The 15664-nt window shown below is 37.3% G+C and overlaps 1 protein-coding gene and 1 pseudogene across 1 annotated transcript; both read right to left on the reverse strand.

Annotated features, from left to right (window-relative positions):
• Positions 1 to 279: 279 nt before the first annotated feature.
• On the reverse strand, positions 280 to 9100 carry LOC128520784 (zinc-binding protein A33-like; annotated as a pseudogene).
• A 1492-nt stretch (positions 9101 to 10592) lies between these two features.
• On the reverse strand, positions 10593 to 15217 carry LOC128518539 (zinc finger protein RFP-like). The gene is made up of 7 exons (XM_053491698.1): positions 14696 to 15217; positions 14228 to 14583; positions 13823 to 13918; positions 13449 to 13682; positions 13202 to 13352; positions 13051 to 13086; positions 10593 to 11201 (listed from the first exon to the last, which is right to left on the reverse strand). The coding sequence occupies exons 1-7, from the start codon at positions 15144 to 15146 to the stop codon at positions 10654 to 10656; spliced, it is 1872 nt and encodes a 623-aa protein (XP_053347673.1). The 5' UTR covers positions 15147 to 15217; the 3' UTR covers positions 10593 to 10653.
• Between the last annotated feature and the right edge of the window lie 447 nt (positions 15218 to 15664).

Here is a 15664-nt window from a genome sequence, read left to right on the forward strand (position 1 = left end):
AATGAAGCGTGAGATTGTGACTATAAACATGATTTAAAACCTAAAGTAGAATTTGGATTGAAAACTCCAGTACAAATTTCCTTTTATTATAAGGCTGACAAAATAGATGATACAATTAATTTCTATGTATATTAAGTACTTAATTATTAATGTTTGTGTATTATTGATTGTATTACATTGTTGTTGTGTGGTTCAATGACAGCTTTGTTGTGTGGTTCAGGTGAAAGAAAAAGTTATAAAATACCCTTTTAAGCATTTGATTTAATGTGTGATGAAAAGTCATTCAGTCTTACATACAGGAGAGATAACCAGTGGTGCTGAATTTTCACCTCCATCATTTGTACAAGGACTGAAGTATGGATAGAGTTTCTCAGTGAAAGACTGACCAGTGAAAGAGTAGATATGAGATTCAGACTCTACATCATAAAAGGAGACCAGACCCTCCTCATAATCCACAAACACCCCCACCTTCTCCACCTTCTCTCTCAGTGTGAGGGGAACAGCAGGTCTGGTAAGAGCCTCATATTCTTTTCCATTCCTCAGCCACACAGTCCAGAATCCATCTCCAGGGCTTAGTGTAATGTCCCTCTTCCTATTAATGGACTCTCTGGCGACTCCAAGATCCCATGCAGTTTTTCCTCTAACCTGCACCTCATAATAAAATCTCCCTGAGGAGAAACTCTGCTTTCCCAGAACCATAACACATGTATTAAACCTCTCTGGTGTATCAGGGAGATCCTGTCGTTTGTCTCCATGTGTCACTTGTTTTCCATCAGAAGAAATTATGAGTTTGGGGTGAGCTGTGTCAGGATCCAGAGTCACATCCACTAAGAGAGACACACAGTGTGTGATGTGAGTATGATGTATCATATTCCACTGGATAATCAATTAACATTTATAGCAGGGATAAAGTAGCAAAATTATGAAAAATAATTCTGCTAAAAAGGAAGATGTGTGAACTGTGTGCAGTTATCAGAGCTCAACAAAATGTTGATATTTAGAAAAATGAAAAACAATATTTTTCCATTGATAATGCTGTTATTAGTTTATTGTGGTGGGGGCATGGTCAAACACAGCTTCTCAGTGGAAGGTAAGATGTGGGAGAAAGGGTGGGCAATTTTATGAATGAGTATGTACATATATGTATATGAGTAACTTAAATCTTTTTATACACTGTGTATCATACAGAGAGAGGAGATTGTGTGTTGCCATAAACTTGAAACAATAAATTGTGTAATATGTGTTTGTATGCATTAGCATTAAGATTTTCCAGTTACTGGAGTTAAGAGCCCAAATTTCTTTAAAGCATGACAGTCTCCCAAGGCATGATATCTCGTAGAATAGAATAGCTTGTTCACAACAAGTTAAATAAGGGCATCTTATTGTATGGGGTCACGTTAGGGGGAATATCTCATTGGTTTAAGTCCCTGTTTAGTACATATATGGAAAAACGACAAAAATAAATGTTTTTTGCATTTTTTTGGTTGCTTGAACACGCACAAACACACACATTGAAGACCCATCTGAATATCTAAAATTTAATATAGAGTAAAATTTTTATAATAGGTCTCCTTAAATTGAATTATCATCATCACTGGGATCATGGCATGGCACACAAACTCCCTTCAAGAACTCCCTTTAAGTCGCACTTAATCACGAAATTACTCCATGATTAATTTCTGCTTAATTTCTCATTCTGCTACTGCTCCTGCTGTCCCTTGACCCTGTCATCCTCACACTGGCACTCTTCAGCTTCCCTGTCACATAGAAGCTCCTTTTAATAGGTTGTTTGTTGGCCCCAGATTTTTTTTGTAAACTTGTAAACTTTACAGTAAAACCTCGGATTGCAAGTAACACAGTTTGCGAGTGTTCCGCAAGACGAGCAAAGATTTTAAATAAATTTTGACTTGAAAAACGAGCAATTTTATTTTATTTTTAATTTTATTCAAGTTCATATTTTATTTAGTGTTTGAAAGTGCGTGCGTACAGTGCGAATGTACTGTTTCTTATAACACACGTGTGTGCGTGCGTGTAAAGCAAAGGAAAGTATCATTAGAGGTTAAAAATTCATTTACTCGTGGCTGTCATTATGTATGTGCGCACGTAATTTGACATCAAGCCGGTTCACTCTCTCTCTCTCTCTCTCTCTCTCGCTTTTAGTGTGTGTGTGTGTGTCTCTCTGCTTCACACACACAAATTAAGCGTGTGCACAGACATATTGCACATACAGGACAGGCTGAGGGGCTGAAAGTAAGAGTCTCCTCTTACTTTAGCTTCACACACATACATAAATACACACACAGTGCCTGCGCGCGTAAACTGAAACACTTATCTGTCTGGATTTATTTTAACTTTTTTTTTAAAAGGTAAAATGCAGGTTAATTTGTTTTATTTTTACTTTATAGTTTGTATTAATTATTTTTATGTATTTATTTTTTTTTTTGGCTTTTTTAAGTTTTCATTATTTCTTATGGGAAAATTTGCTTTAATTTACAAGCGTTTTGGTATACGATGTTCCACTGTATATTGACTGCAAGGTCAGTTGGCCCACCATCAAAATTCCCGACAGTTAAAGAGTTCCTTTTATTTATATTTTAATATAAAAGGAAATCAGAAACCTTACTTTACCTCCATACTGCTGAATCCTCTTCAGTTCTGTGGAAACTAAATACAACAAAACATGACATTTATTAGACTTAATGTAGTCTCTGATTCAGATGAATCTAAAAGATTAACAGATTACATAATGCAAACTATTGTATACTTATGACTATAACATGTGAACAGTTTCACAGCAGAACAAAACAAAAGCCATTTATGAACTTACATTCATTTTGCCAAATTATTGTCAGAAGGCACATATGGTTGCCTCCAACAAAATATTCTTATCTTAGAAGCTTTAAACTATAACTGCCACTGGTTTTGTGGATATTTGAAGCCGTTGGTTATCATACGCCTAGTTATGTATGCTACGCTACATTATACAGTCAGGATTTGTGAACTCTAATATGACCTGATGGGACCACATCATCTGCATATAAAGATGTATATGCAGTTTCTTGACACCCTATCGGACATTATATGGTCCACCCCTTTACTATAGTAATGCCCTCATTGGGGCAAAATTATGACAAATTAACTTTTAGTGTTTTGCAAAATCTTTAAAATATATTATGATATTGAAATATTGGTTCTTAAACACCTTTATGACTCAAAAGACATGCATAAAACATTTTCTAACAGATTGTAATACTTTTTTTTTCTTTCCCTCTCTCTCTCTCTCTCTCCCCATTTAATATTTCTCAGAACAGCCAAAATGGAGATATCTCATTTTGCTGGCATCCTGTGCATATATTGTAAATATATACATTTCTTACCTGTTTCCTTTAACTTGTCATTAAGTGTTTTAGTGAATTTCTCATTGAGAGTCTGCTGAAGCTGAGACAGAGCTGTCCTCACAGTGTCCACAGTCAGATCAGTGTTAATGCTGATCTCAGTCCAGTTCTTGGTGTGTGGAGGGCTGCACATGGAGGAGGAAATCTACAGTAGAGCAGGAGAGAGGAGAAATCCCTCAGCATGGTGAGTGTTGTTCTGTGATGTTCTGCATTGCCAGTGAGCAGAGAGAGGAACACTGACCTGTAGGAGGTGGAGATGATCCTCAGTGTGTGAGAGCTGCTCCAGCTCAGTGTCTCTCCTCTTTAGCACAGTGATTTCCTGCTCCAGCTCTTTAATGAGTCCTTCAGCCTGCCTCTCTGCTGCTTTCTGCTTCTCCTCCATCACCTCCAGCAGCTCAGCCTGACTTCTCTCAATGGAGCGAATCAGAGCAGTGAAGACTTCAACACTGTCTGCTTTCTCTTTCTCTATGTTTCTCTAAAGTAAACACATTCATACTTTATCAGATAAGACAAAATAATGAACTAATGTTTAATGACAGTCTATATAGTTTTTTTATTTTTTTTAAACTACTGATTGCAGCTTATAAAAACTCATGCCATGTTGCACACACTTTGCCGAGCTCTACTGACTGTCTGATCTCTTCAATCTTCTTCAGTCTGGGCTGAATCATCTTCTGCACATCTGTCTGTGTTTTGCCCAGCTGAGTCTGAGGACAGAGCAGAAGACATTGCGATAGGTATTTATTTTCTTTTTTTGTTTTTTGTTTTTTAACAAATTCATTGTAAATCTTTAATTGTTTAATCTACAGTATATAAATAAAAGACAGGTATTGTTTGTACATTGGTCAGAACTCACTATTTCAATGATATCCTTATGTAACATACACAAATGGGAAATGTTTCTGTCTGTATGTCAGTTCAGCAAGATTTTGTCATAGCATCACGCAAAACTAAAATTTGCAGTACTTAGTTATTTGCCTGAAGTTAAACCTGCGCCATAAATGAAATCAAAATGTTGTGTATAAGGAAAGTTCTGAGTAGTTATGTGCCAGATTATACAGTTAAAACCAGATTTACATACACTTCAGGAAAGAACACAAACATTTTTTCTTTACTGTGAAACATTAAATCAGAATAAACAGTCAAAATCAGTCAAAAATTTACATACAGTTCCTTAGTATACAGAACTGGTGTAACTGGGTCAGGTTTGTAGGCCTTCTTGATCGCACCGACTTCTCAGTGCCCCACACAAATTTTCTATGGGATTGAGATCAGGGCTTTGTGATGACCATTTCAATACCTTGACTTTGTTGTCCTTAAGCCACCTTGTAACTAATTTGGAGGTACAGAATGTTTGGGGTCATTGTCCAAACTTACTTACTTTTCTCATGATGCCATCTATTTTGTGAAGTGCACCAGTCCCTCCTGCAGCAAAGCAGCCCCACAGTATTATTCTACCACCCTCATACTTTACAGTTGGGATGGCGTTCTCAGGCTTCAAAGCTTCGCCCTCTTTCCTCCAAATATACTCTTTATCATCATGGCTAAACTGTTCAATTTTTGTTTCGTCAAATCACGTCTCCAGCAATTAAGATTTTTGTCCCTATGTACAGTTGCAAACTGTAGTCTGTTTGTTTTTTATGGTTGTTCTGAAGTAATGTCTTTCTCCTCCCAGAAGCACTCCTGCCTTTCAGCTCATGGTGGTACAGGACTCGTTTTACTGTGGATAATGACACTGTCTTACCAGTTTCAGCCAGCATCTTCACAAGGTCTTTTGCTGTTGTACTGGGGTTGATTCACATATTTCGCCACAAAAAACGTTCCTCTCAGAGAGTCAGAATCAGTCTCCTTCCTGACCGGTATGAGGGTTGTACATTCCCATGTTTTTATGCTTGCATATTATTGTCTAAATTGATGAACTTGGGACCTTCAGGCATCTGGAAATTGCACCTAAGGATGATCCATACTTATGAAGGTCCACAATTCTTTTCCTGATGTCTTGGTTGATTTCTCATGATTTTTCCATAATGTCAAAGAAAAAGGCTCAGTGTTTAAGGTGTGCCTTTATATGCATCCACAGGTGTGCCACCAATTAACTTAAATTGAATCAATTAACCTATCAGAAGCTTCTTAAGCTCAGAATAAAATCATCTGGAGTTTTCTTTTTGTTTAAAGACACAATAAACTTATGCCTCTGAGTGGCGCAGTGGTAAAGTGCTATCTCCGTAAAGCGCCCTATCATCCGGAGATCGCTGGTTCGAGTCCCGTGTGATGCTGTAACCTCTCGCAGCCGGAGGTCTAGAGAGAGCTGATTGGCCGAGCGTGCGTGTGTAAAGCAAAAGCAGGTCTCATTAGAGAGGTTAAAGATCCATTTTCTCTCTCTCTCTGTGTCAGCCTGCACTGCACTTTGTGTTAGTTTGTAGAACCTTGTACAGTCCAAAGTTGTAACTGAGAGGATTAAAGGCTTAACATTAATCAACCTTAAACACATTTTCAGAATTTAAACAGGTATTTTGCAGCTCTTTACATCTGAACTACTATCAGATAAATTAGTGTTCATTGTTCATTAGAATGTTCATGTTAATCAGTGTTCCTCACCTTCCTCTCTCTGCTCTCCTCCTCTATAGTAACAGCGTTGTGATTCTTGTGGTTCGTCTCAATGCAGAACTGACACACACACGTCTGATCGTCTCTACAGAACAGCTCCAGAGGTCTCTCATGTTTCTGGCATATGTAGTCCTCCAGGTTCTCCACAGGGTTTATTAGTTTGTGTTTCTTAAAGCTTGGAACATAACTATGAAACTCTATATGGGATGTACAGAAAGACGCACGGCAAGCCATACAGGATTTCAGGGCCTTCAGCTTTACTCCAGTGCAGGCATCACAAAGAACCTCAGGCTTGTCAGGAATACTTTTCTTCTTGAAGTGATCTGTAACCTCTCTCAATGTTGTATTAATCTTCAGTTCAGGTTTCTTGGTGAATTTCTCTTTACATAATGGACAGTGAGTGTTGACTCGTCTCCCAGCACTGTGTAAGGCAGCTCTTGCAGAAATTGTGTCCACATGGAGTGGTGACTGGATCAGTGAACACATCCAGGCAAATCGAACACAGCAGCTGGTCTTCGGACAGGAGACTGCTGGAGTCATGAGAAACTAGGTTTCATAGATTATGAAAAAAACATAAATTTTGGAAAATGTATTAGATTATATGGTGGATTTTTTTTATGTTGGAAGTCTAAGTTCAAAACTGAAGTGCATATACAGTCATGTGTAAAAGTCATTGTAATTCTATGTTTTTGCATAAAAAAACTAAGAAGAACATGTATTTTTTTAAATCTAGTTTTTACATTCATTTTTAGAAGCAATACAGTGAAACCTTGGATTACGAGCATAATTCGTTCCGGAAGCGGACTCGTATTCCAAAACACTCGTAAACCAAATTTAATTTTCCCATAAAAAATAATTGAAATTGAAATTATTTGTTACACAGCCCCCCAAAAAATTTCTAAAAATAATTAAGACAAAATATAAAGTAAAAATAAAACAAATTAACCTGCACTTTACCTTTCAAAAAAAGTAAAAAAAAATCCAGACAGATAAGTGTTTCAGTTTAAGTGTTTCACGCTGTGTGTGTGTGTGTGTGTGTGTGTGAAGCTTCTCCCGTCCCGAGAACGAGTGTGTGAACTGGCATATTGTCAAATTAAATGCGCACGCACACACATAAGAGAGGCTGATGGAGAAAATGGATTTTTAATCTTCTAATAAGACTTTATTACACAGTAAACCTTTCTTATTTGAATTTTACATAAACACACATTAACGGAAAGATTATTTTGTCTGAAGAATTATTACAGAACATCGCTAATGACACCCGTGTGAGCGCATACTAACGGAATCACTGCTGTAACGTAAAACAAACAAACTAATTAACCTGCACTTTACCTTTGAAAAGAATCTTGACAGAGCAGAGTTTCTCTCTGTGTGTGTTTGTGTCCGTGTGAAGCACCCCTCTAAACGTGCACGTGAGAGAGAGAGAGAGTGTGTGTGTGTGTGTGTGTCTGTGTGTTTGTGTGTCACACACACACACACACACACATAAACTGCTCCTCACAGAAACTGACCCCTAGGCACGGTGTCAAATTATGCACACCCATAAGCTCACATCGGCTGAAATAGAGAGGGGGAGAGAAAATGGATTTTTTAACTCTAATGGAATTTTCTTTGCTTTACATGCGCGCACACTTGTGTTATAAGAAATACTACACGCACACTGTACACACGCACTTACAAACACAAAATAAAATATGTTTCACACACACACGTAGTCACAGTGTTATAATAAACAGTACACGCGTGCACAGATGTTGATTATACTAGTAAAAGACGAGCACTAAGACCCAGCAGGGGAGACGATTACCTACAATTCCGCACCTCAAGAGGAAGAAAAACCGTTGGCTCAGTTGTGATTACCTGACGTTTGGCATCAAAACAAGAAGCGCATGCGTGATACATGATACTCGGTGCTCGTAAACCAAGACAATGTTCGTTTTACAAAACAAACTTTATTAAAAATCTTTGCTTGTCTTGCGGAACACTCGTAAACCGCGTTACTCGCAATCTAAGGTTTCACTGTACTTTAAAATAATCATTTCCTATATAAACTCATCAGTCTTTCACATATTCACATGTTCATTTTTCTTCACAACATTGATTCAGTTTATTGAGGATTTTGGGCTTTTCCATATGCATAGCTCTCTTAAGGTTCTGGCACAGCCTTTCAATTGGGTTGAGGTGTGGACTTTGATTAGTTCATTTCAGAACTTTAATTCCCATTTTTTACAGCCATTCTTGTTGCATGAGAATTTCAACCAAGTTTTGGCTGTTGGACTATTGTTCCAGAAGTCTTGTGGTTTGTTTAGATGCAGTTGTCTGAACTTCAGTCATGCTTCCATGTTCTTTTTAGACAACCCTTTTAAACAAAACATAATTGTTCAGTTTTTTTTCTAATTTTACTGTCAAGGACTTTAACATTTCAACATGCATGGTCTAACCTTGCAGTGAATTGCGATGAATGTGCTCGGATATCCACTCTTGAGAAGGCTGACTGTCTTGAAAACAGTCTTGAATGCTTTCCACTTTCGAATAATCTTTCTCACTGCAGAATGTTAAAGTCCAAATTGTTTGGAAATAGTTTTATAACACTTTCCATTCTCCTACCAAATCACAATTTTGCCTTCCTTACATCCAAGTGAAAGTAACTGGAACATTCGCACTTGAACCAGCAGGTTCAGGTCCAGCTTCTTTCCCCACAACCACTACACTTAAACTCTATACTACACCATTAAACCACCTAATCCACTTGTACCTTTTCCATGTAATACATTTTACAACTTTATTAATCTGTACTTCTTATTATCCACATATGTAGGTGCAGACTTGTATATATCCCTAAACTCTCTCTCTTTCACTCTCTCTCTATATACAATTTACCTATAAACATACATTATATAAAAGTATATATAATGTATGTGTGTGAGTGTGCTTTCTTTGACAAATTACAATACACCTTGACACCAGAGCATGGTGTGTCTTTAACACTAACTGCAATGATCACTGGTTACTTAATTACTGGATTAAATGGGTAAACAATAAACCAAAGTTAATATGTGAATGTGTTACTTACAATCATCACCAGGTCTGTCCATGCTTTTCCTTCTGCCTTTTCTTACTTGTGGTGATGAAATTTTAGCCATTTTCTTTTTCCTTCAACTGGTAAACCTTTACATTAAGTAATTATTTATTACACACATTTAGGAGTATGTATTGGCTGTTATTGTAAAAACGTGTTATTGTAAACACAAAAGGTTGAGTTTGTACTTGTCACAGGGCTGTAAATGTCTGATTCTCTTCATTCAACGCAGCTTACAAGGCACATCAGTCAGCACCAAGCACTAAATAGATGTTTCATTTTTAAATAATAACTTTGTATTTTAATTCAAGAAAAAATATCCCGTTTCGTTTTTTCAGTTGTTAGAGACTCTCTCTCTATCACAAACTTCCCTAACTCTAAAACATTACAAATAACTTAACTTTGTTTTTCTCCTTACTTTTTGCAGAAGCAGAATCTTTGTTTACAGTCCTCTTTAAGTCATTAAAAGTGCTTTATTTATATTCTTCTGTAAAAAAAAAAAAAAAAAAAAAAAACACCTTAGTTTCTCTTTCACTTAGTCTGTGAGACGTTACTTCCTTGTTTCCTTCACTTTGTAACACCTTACATTAGGACAGGGACCAGCCCTTATTTATCAAAATATATCTTATGTGTAGTATTGAGCGAACGTGTGGATGGATAATTTAATGAATATAACTATTATATATATTTATAACACACTATTATTAACACAATATGCTATTAATAAATGTTGTTTTTATTTTTCGTTTATTCGTGCAAAGGGTGATTTTTTAAATAGGCTCCTAGATTCATAGGTCACGTGATTATTACGCCGCGTGACATCACTCTGGAAGGCAGGAAATAAAAATAAAAAACAATGGAAGAGATGGGGTAAAGCCTGTATTGCCTACTAAAGCGAGAGAGAACGCTAGTCCAGACTACAAGAAAGTAATGATTACTCCCACTCGCCAGGAGCCACAGTAATAGTAAATTGAAGGTCTAAATGCTGTGCTTAGTCACGTTAATATAAGGGGAGCACCGGAGCCAGTAGGGGGCGCCAAAGGGCTGATAAACGTACTTAATATTTGAAAATGTGAGATTTGAAAATGAAGATTAAAAGAACAAGTGTTTTTCTCTTTTTTTCCCTTTATGATGAACTGATACATGAATTTAAAACAAAGTCAAAAATCCCTTCATTAATAAAGTATCTGAAGGGTTATAGTCATGAGTGTAATTGTGGGTCAACACTAGGGGTTAACACTGCTCTTTCTCAGCATGGTAATGATCAAAACTTGTAGTCACAGTTTCTCAAGCCTAAAATGAGTGTGACTCATAAAAACCCCACAATGTCTGTTACATTAAAAAAAATGTTTGTTTTTTTTTTAACATAAATAAAATGTTTGATCAAGATTTAAATTGAAAAGTTTTTTTGTTAAAATTTATAGTAGAAGTATTTCATTCAGTACTTTCACCTCAGAATATCCGAAAAAAGTGTTTTTTTTTTTTTTTTGTTAAAACATTTGCTCTTGCGGTTTAATGGATTAAAATTCTTTTTTTTTTTTAACATTATTTTACTTGAGTTAAAAAAAGTCATTCAGTTTTGAATACAGGAGAGATGATCAGTGGTGCTGTGTTTTTACCACCTTCCTTTAAATGAGGACTGAAGTATGGATAGAGTTTCTCAGTGAAAGTCTGACCAATGAAAGAGTAGATATGAGATCTACCCTTTACATCATAAAAAGAGACAGAACCCTCTTCATAATCCACAAACACCCCCACCTTCTCCACCTTTTCTCTTAGTGTGAGGTGGACATCTGGATCAGCATAAGCTTTATACTCCTTCTCATTCCTCAATGCCAGAGTCCAGAATCCATCACGAGGAGTCAGTGTTATGTCTCCCTTCCTGTTAATGGACCCTGCGGCGACTCCAAAATCCCACGCTGTTTTCCCTCTAACCTGCACCTCATAATAAAATCTCTTGGAGGAGAAACTCTGCTTTCCCAAAACACAGACACAAAAATTAAACCTCTCTGGTGTATCAGAGAGATTCTGCCAAATGTCTCCATGTGTCACTTGTTTTCCATCAGCAGACAGGACAAGATTGGGATGAGCTGTATCAGGATCCAGAGTCACATCCACTGAGAAAGGAGAGAAAAAAAAACCAACAACAACATTTGTACACTTTAAATAGTACATTTTAAATAACCCAGTGGATCATCTTAAAAATAATGGATAAAATAGATATATTCGACATGAAGCCCACTTTTTTTGTGGGGTTTGTTCATATTCTACATTCTAAAAGGTGAAGTGCAGGACGTCTTAATGACGTTTGTGGGTTCTGTTCTTTCCTCAGTCTCTCTATAAAAGTAAAAGAGGCTACAGCATCACCTGGGAAATGAACTAGCAATATTTGGATGATAGGGCGAGCACTTTACCACCGTGCAATTTGGGAGCCCTGCTCCTCTGGGTTTACATTGGAAATATGTAAAGGATAACAGTTTACATTAAATGAACCAACAGCATTTTGACACAGTGAGATGTTTGATACGTTATGTGACCAAAAGCTTGTGAACATCTGACAATTGTACTGTACCATCCATGATTGGTTATAATGTCTTTGTTTGCTGTAGAATCATTATTTCCATTTAAATTTATTTAATTTATTATTTCATTTAAAGCAATAAAGAAGCCCAAACACGATCCAGCTTTACAATGCACCTGTGAACAAGGACAGCTCTACAAACACAGATTTAACACCCCAGGTTGTCATCGCCAGACCTCACTAATGCACTTTTGGCTGAATAAGCAAAACTCTGCACAGCCGTTAATCCAATGGTGGAAAACCTTCCCAGAAGGGTTGAGGTTATTATCAAAGTTAACCCATAACAGGATGCCCCGCCCCCCCCCTCAAAAAAGTCCACAAACCTGTCAATACAGTGTCCATTGAGTCATTAAATTGAATTAATTTAAGCATGTATAAATAATATGAATACATTTCTACATTGAAAATATAATAATTTCACCTTTGCACATTAATGAAATAACAGAGGAAGCAGGTGTTCCCGTAAACTCTTTATTAGGAGCACATGCACACATACTTATTTATAGGGATTTTATTAATATATATTTCAATATTATCGAATCAGGAGACTAATACGCTTGCAAAGTTTAAAGGAAAAAGGCTGATTTGTGGCTATTTAAAATTTTTGATAATATAACACCATAGAAACATGTTGTTGTTGCACCAATTGAAAGCTCATGTACAGAATTGGTCCAAGACTGATGAAAACCAGTCAATTCCCGTAATTAGCTTATCGACCATGCATCTCTATTATAAATGTAATAAAATTATTTAAAATAGATTGGAGTGAATGTGGTGATACACAAAAGAATTTTCCACATCTCTACTTATTCATGCCAATAATGTGCCAGCAGTGCAATGCAGAAACATCATGCAGAAACATGAATATTACCCAAAGCTGCTGGCATATCAACCACCGAAATATGGGGGAAATGTGATCTCAATGATTCTGACCATATAGGCTGATTTGAGTACTTCAAAAACTGTTTATCTTGGACATTAACTTAGAATGGTGCAATAAAAATAAGCAGCAGTTCTGTTAATGGAAATGAAAAGGGTCGATGGAGACTGTTTACAGGCTTTAGTAAGGCTACAGTAACTCAACTCTGTACTACTGTGATGAGCAGAAAAGCATCTTAAAATGTATAACATTAAATCTTAACAATGACGAGCTACTAGTGGAGAGAGGAAAAGCATTTCAATAAAATATATAGAATTTACAGTGAAATATTCAAAGATCAGTCTTTTTAAAGGCAGAAATATGAAATTACACTGAGAAGGATAATGAGGGATACTTTAAGACTTTTATTTAGAGATCTACAAATAAAAAATGAATCTAATGATGCAGTGGTGTAATGCTGGTATGTACATTAGAATATAATTGAAAATCATAAACCTCACTGTACCTGCATACTGCTGAATCCTCTTCAGTTCTGTGGAAACTAAATACAACAAAAACATCACTTTCATTATTTGGCAAATTGTAATGTAATTTTTGACAAAATTAAAACTAAGGATTACAAATATTGCAATTACGATTATGCAAAATATTCTCACCTGTTTTCTTCAGTGATTTAATGAGCTTGTCATTGAGAGTCTGCTGAAGCTGAGACAGAGCTGTCCTCACAGTGTCCACAGTCAGATCAGTGTTAATGCTGATCTCAGTCCAGTTCTTGGTGTGTGGAGGGCTGCACATGGAGGAGGAAATCTACAGTAGAGCAGGAGAGAGGAGAAATCCCTCAGCATGGTGAGTGTTGTTCTGTGATGTTCTGCATTGCCAGTGAGCAGAGAGAGGAACACTGACCTGGAGGAGGTGGAGATGATCCTCAGTGTGTGAGAGCTGCTCCAGCTCAGTGTCTCTCCTCTTAAGCACAGTGATTTCCTGCTCCAGCTCTTTAATGAGTCCTTCAGCCTGCCTCTCTGCTGCTTTCTGCTTCTCCTCCATCACCTCCAGCAGCTCAGCCTGACTTCTCTCAATGGAGTGAATCAGAGCAGTGAAGACTTCAACACTGTCTGCTTTCTCTTTTTCTATGTTTCTCTAAAGGAGGAATTTTTCACATTTTAAATTTCATCATATAACACTGAATACGGACCTAATGTTTCAATGCAGTTTGTTTATTTTTCAAAACACAATAAACAAGTTATGTAGCAGGTATAACTCATATTGCTTGTACTCACTTTAAAGAGCTCTGCTGAGTGTTTGATCTCTTGAATCTTCTTCAGTCGGTCATGTATTCTCTGCTGCACATCTGTCTGTGTTTTCCTCAGCTGAGTCTGAGGACAAAGCAAAAGACAATATAATATACAGGCAAATTAAGTTTTTGTTTAGAAGAATTCTTAAACATCGTTTGTGTATTTCCTTATACCAAACATAATGTTATAACTCAGTATTTCTGGAGGAATTAAATTTTTTGCAAAGATGACAAAAATTAATTTTACAATCAGAATTTAGAAACAAAGCCAAATACATTCAAACCATTCACTAAAGCAATAAAAGATAAAAAAGCAGCTTAACTCAGAGTTTTAAAATGTGAACAGACAATCTACAGGTTATTGACCAGTGGATAAACTGCTAAACATTACCTCAGTCTGTCCATGATCCTGTCTCAGCAGTGTGCAGAGAAGCTGCTGCTGCAGTGCTGGTGCAGGCGACGGAGTAAAATGAGACATCTGGCTCAGAATGTCTTTAAAGAAGCTGTTCTGAGCCTCCTGCATCTCCTTCCACGTTGCCATGTGCGTGGCCCGTTCCTGCCTCTCGTACTCCCTCACCTCTGTGCGAACCCTGTTCTCATATTCCCTCTGCTCCTTGAGCCGGACTGTCTCTATCTCATTAAAATCTCGATCCATATTGACCAAAAACTTGCGCAGATCTTCAAAGGTCTGCTGATGATTGGACTTCTTTCTTTGTCGCTTTTTTGGCAGAGGGGTGTAAGGTGATCCTGTGGAATGTGAACAGACCACAATGTGTTCAGATCAGCTATCTCAGTGCTGGAGTGGATAGGGTTGGAAAATAAATTACCTGATCTGTATTAACCTGATAACTGCACTGACCTGGTGGACTTTCTCCCTCTTCTTCTTCCTGTTCCTCTTCCTCCTCAAGCTCCTCTTCCTCCTCCACGACCGGGTTGCTCGTCGATTCGGATCCAGAAACAGCTCCGTCCTCCGGCTCCACTTTAATCGTCTCCGTCTTGTCCTCAGTCTCCGGCTCCGAGCGGCTGTTTCCCCAGATCGCATCACACAGCTGGAAGTACGGCCAGTACAGACTCGCCTCTTCGCTGTCGGTGTACTGGGTCTTCATACTATTATAGTGTCTCCGCAGTTTTTTCAGTTTGCTGATGATTTGGGGTTTGCGTTTCTGCACCCCGCGCTTCTGCAGCACACTCGTCATGTTTGTGTACAACGCCGAGTCCCTTACTGTCCCACGAATCTGTCTCAGGACGTCTTTCTCGCCGCGAAGAGTCAGCAGCTCTCTGGTCTCATAGTCAGACCAGTTTCCGGACATTATTGGGCTTGCTTTTCCAAAAAGTCCAACAAAACAACACTCCGTTGCATGCAGAGTGGGATTAGGTCGCAGATCTTAAATCGTCACTACCTACTCTACCGTGATTGGTTGGCGCTGCCTGCGTCATTACGTCATTATTTCGAGCCTGCCCCCCCCCTTTAGAGAACCATACCAACACACAGCACATAAAGTATAATTAAATCGTTATATGCATTCATCCCAGGAATATATTTACATATTCTTTCCCCTATTATATTGCACTTTCTGTAGAATTTATATTTTGCACATTTATACATTATACCTTTTATGTATTTTTATTTAAAATATATTTTATTGTAACTGAAGAATCTATAAATTTATAGTTTTTCAAATTTCTAAAATTTTCAATTTTCTTAATGCAATGTTTCTCTTCTCTTGTTTCAGAAAAATCTATCTATCTATCTATCTATCTATCTATCTATCTATCTATCTATCTATCTATCTATCTATCTATCTATCTTGCCTTTTTTTTAGGTCAC

This window comes from Clarias gariepinus, chromosome 1 (genome assembly GCF_024256425.1).
Source record: "Clarias gariepinus isolate MV-2021 ecotype Netherlands chromosome 1, CGAR_prim_01v2, whole genome shotgun sequence".
NCBI lineage: Eukaryota > Metazoa > Chordata > Actinopteri > Siluriformes > Clariidae > Clarias > Clarias gariepinus.

Excerpts from the sequence above, each read along its gene's own strand:
- LOC128518539 (XM_053491698.1), bottom strand. The coding sequence starts at position 15,146 with ATGTCCGGAAACTGGTCTGACTATGAGACCAGAGAGCTGCTGACTCTT. Across the intron at positions 13,087-13,201 it reads TAAATCACTGAAGAAAACAG|TTTCCACAGAACTGAAGAGG; the intron begins GTGAGAATATTT and ends TGTTGTATTTAG. Across the intron at positions 11,202-13,050 it reads GAGGATTCAGCAGTATGCAG|TGGATGTGACTCTGGATCCT; the intron begins GTACAGTGAGGT and ends CTCCTTTCTCAG.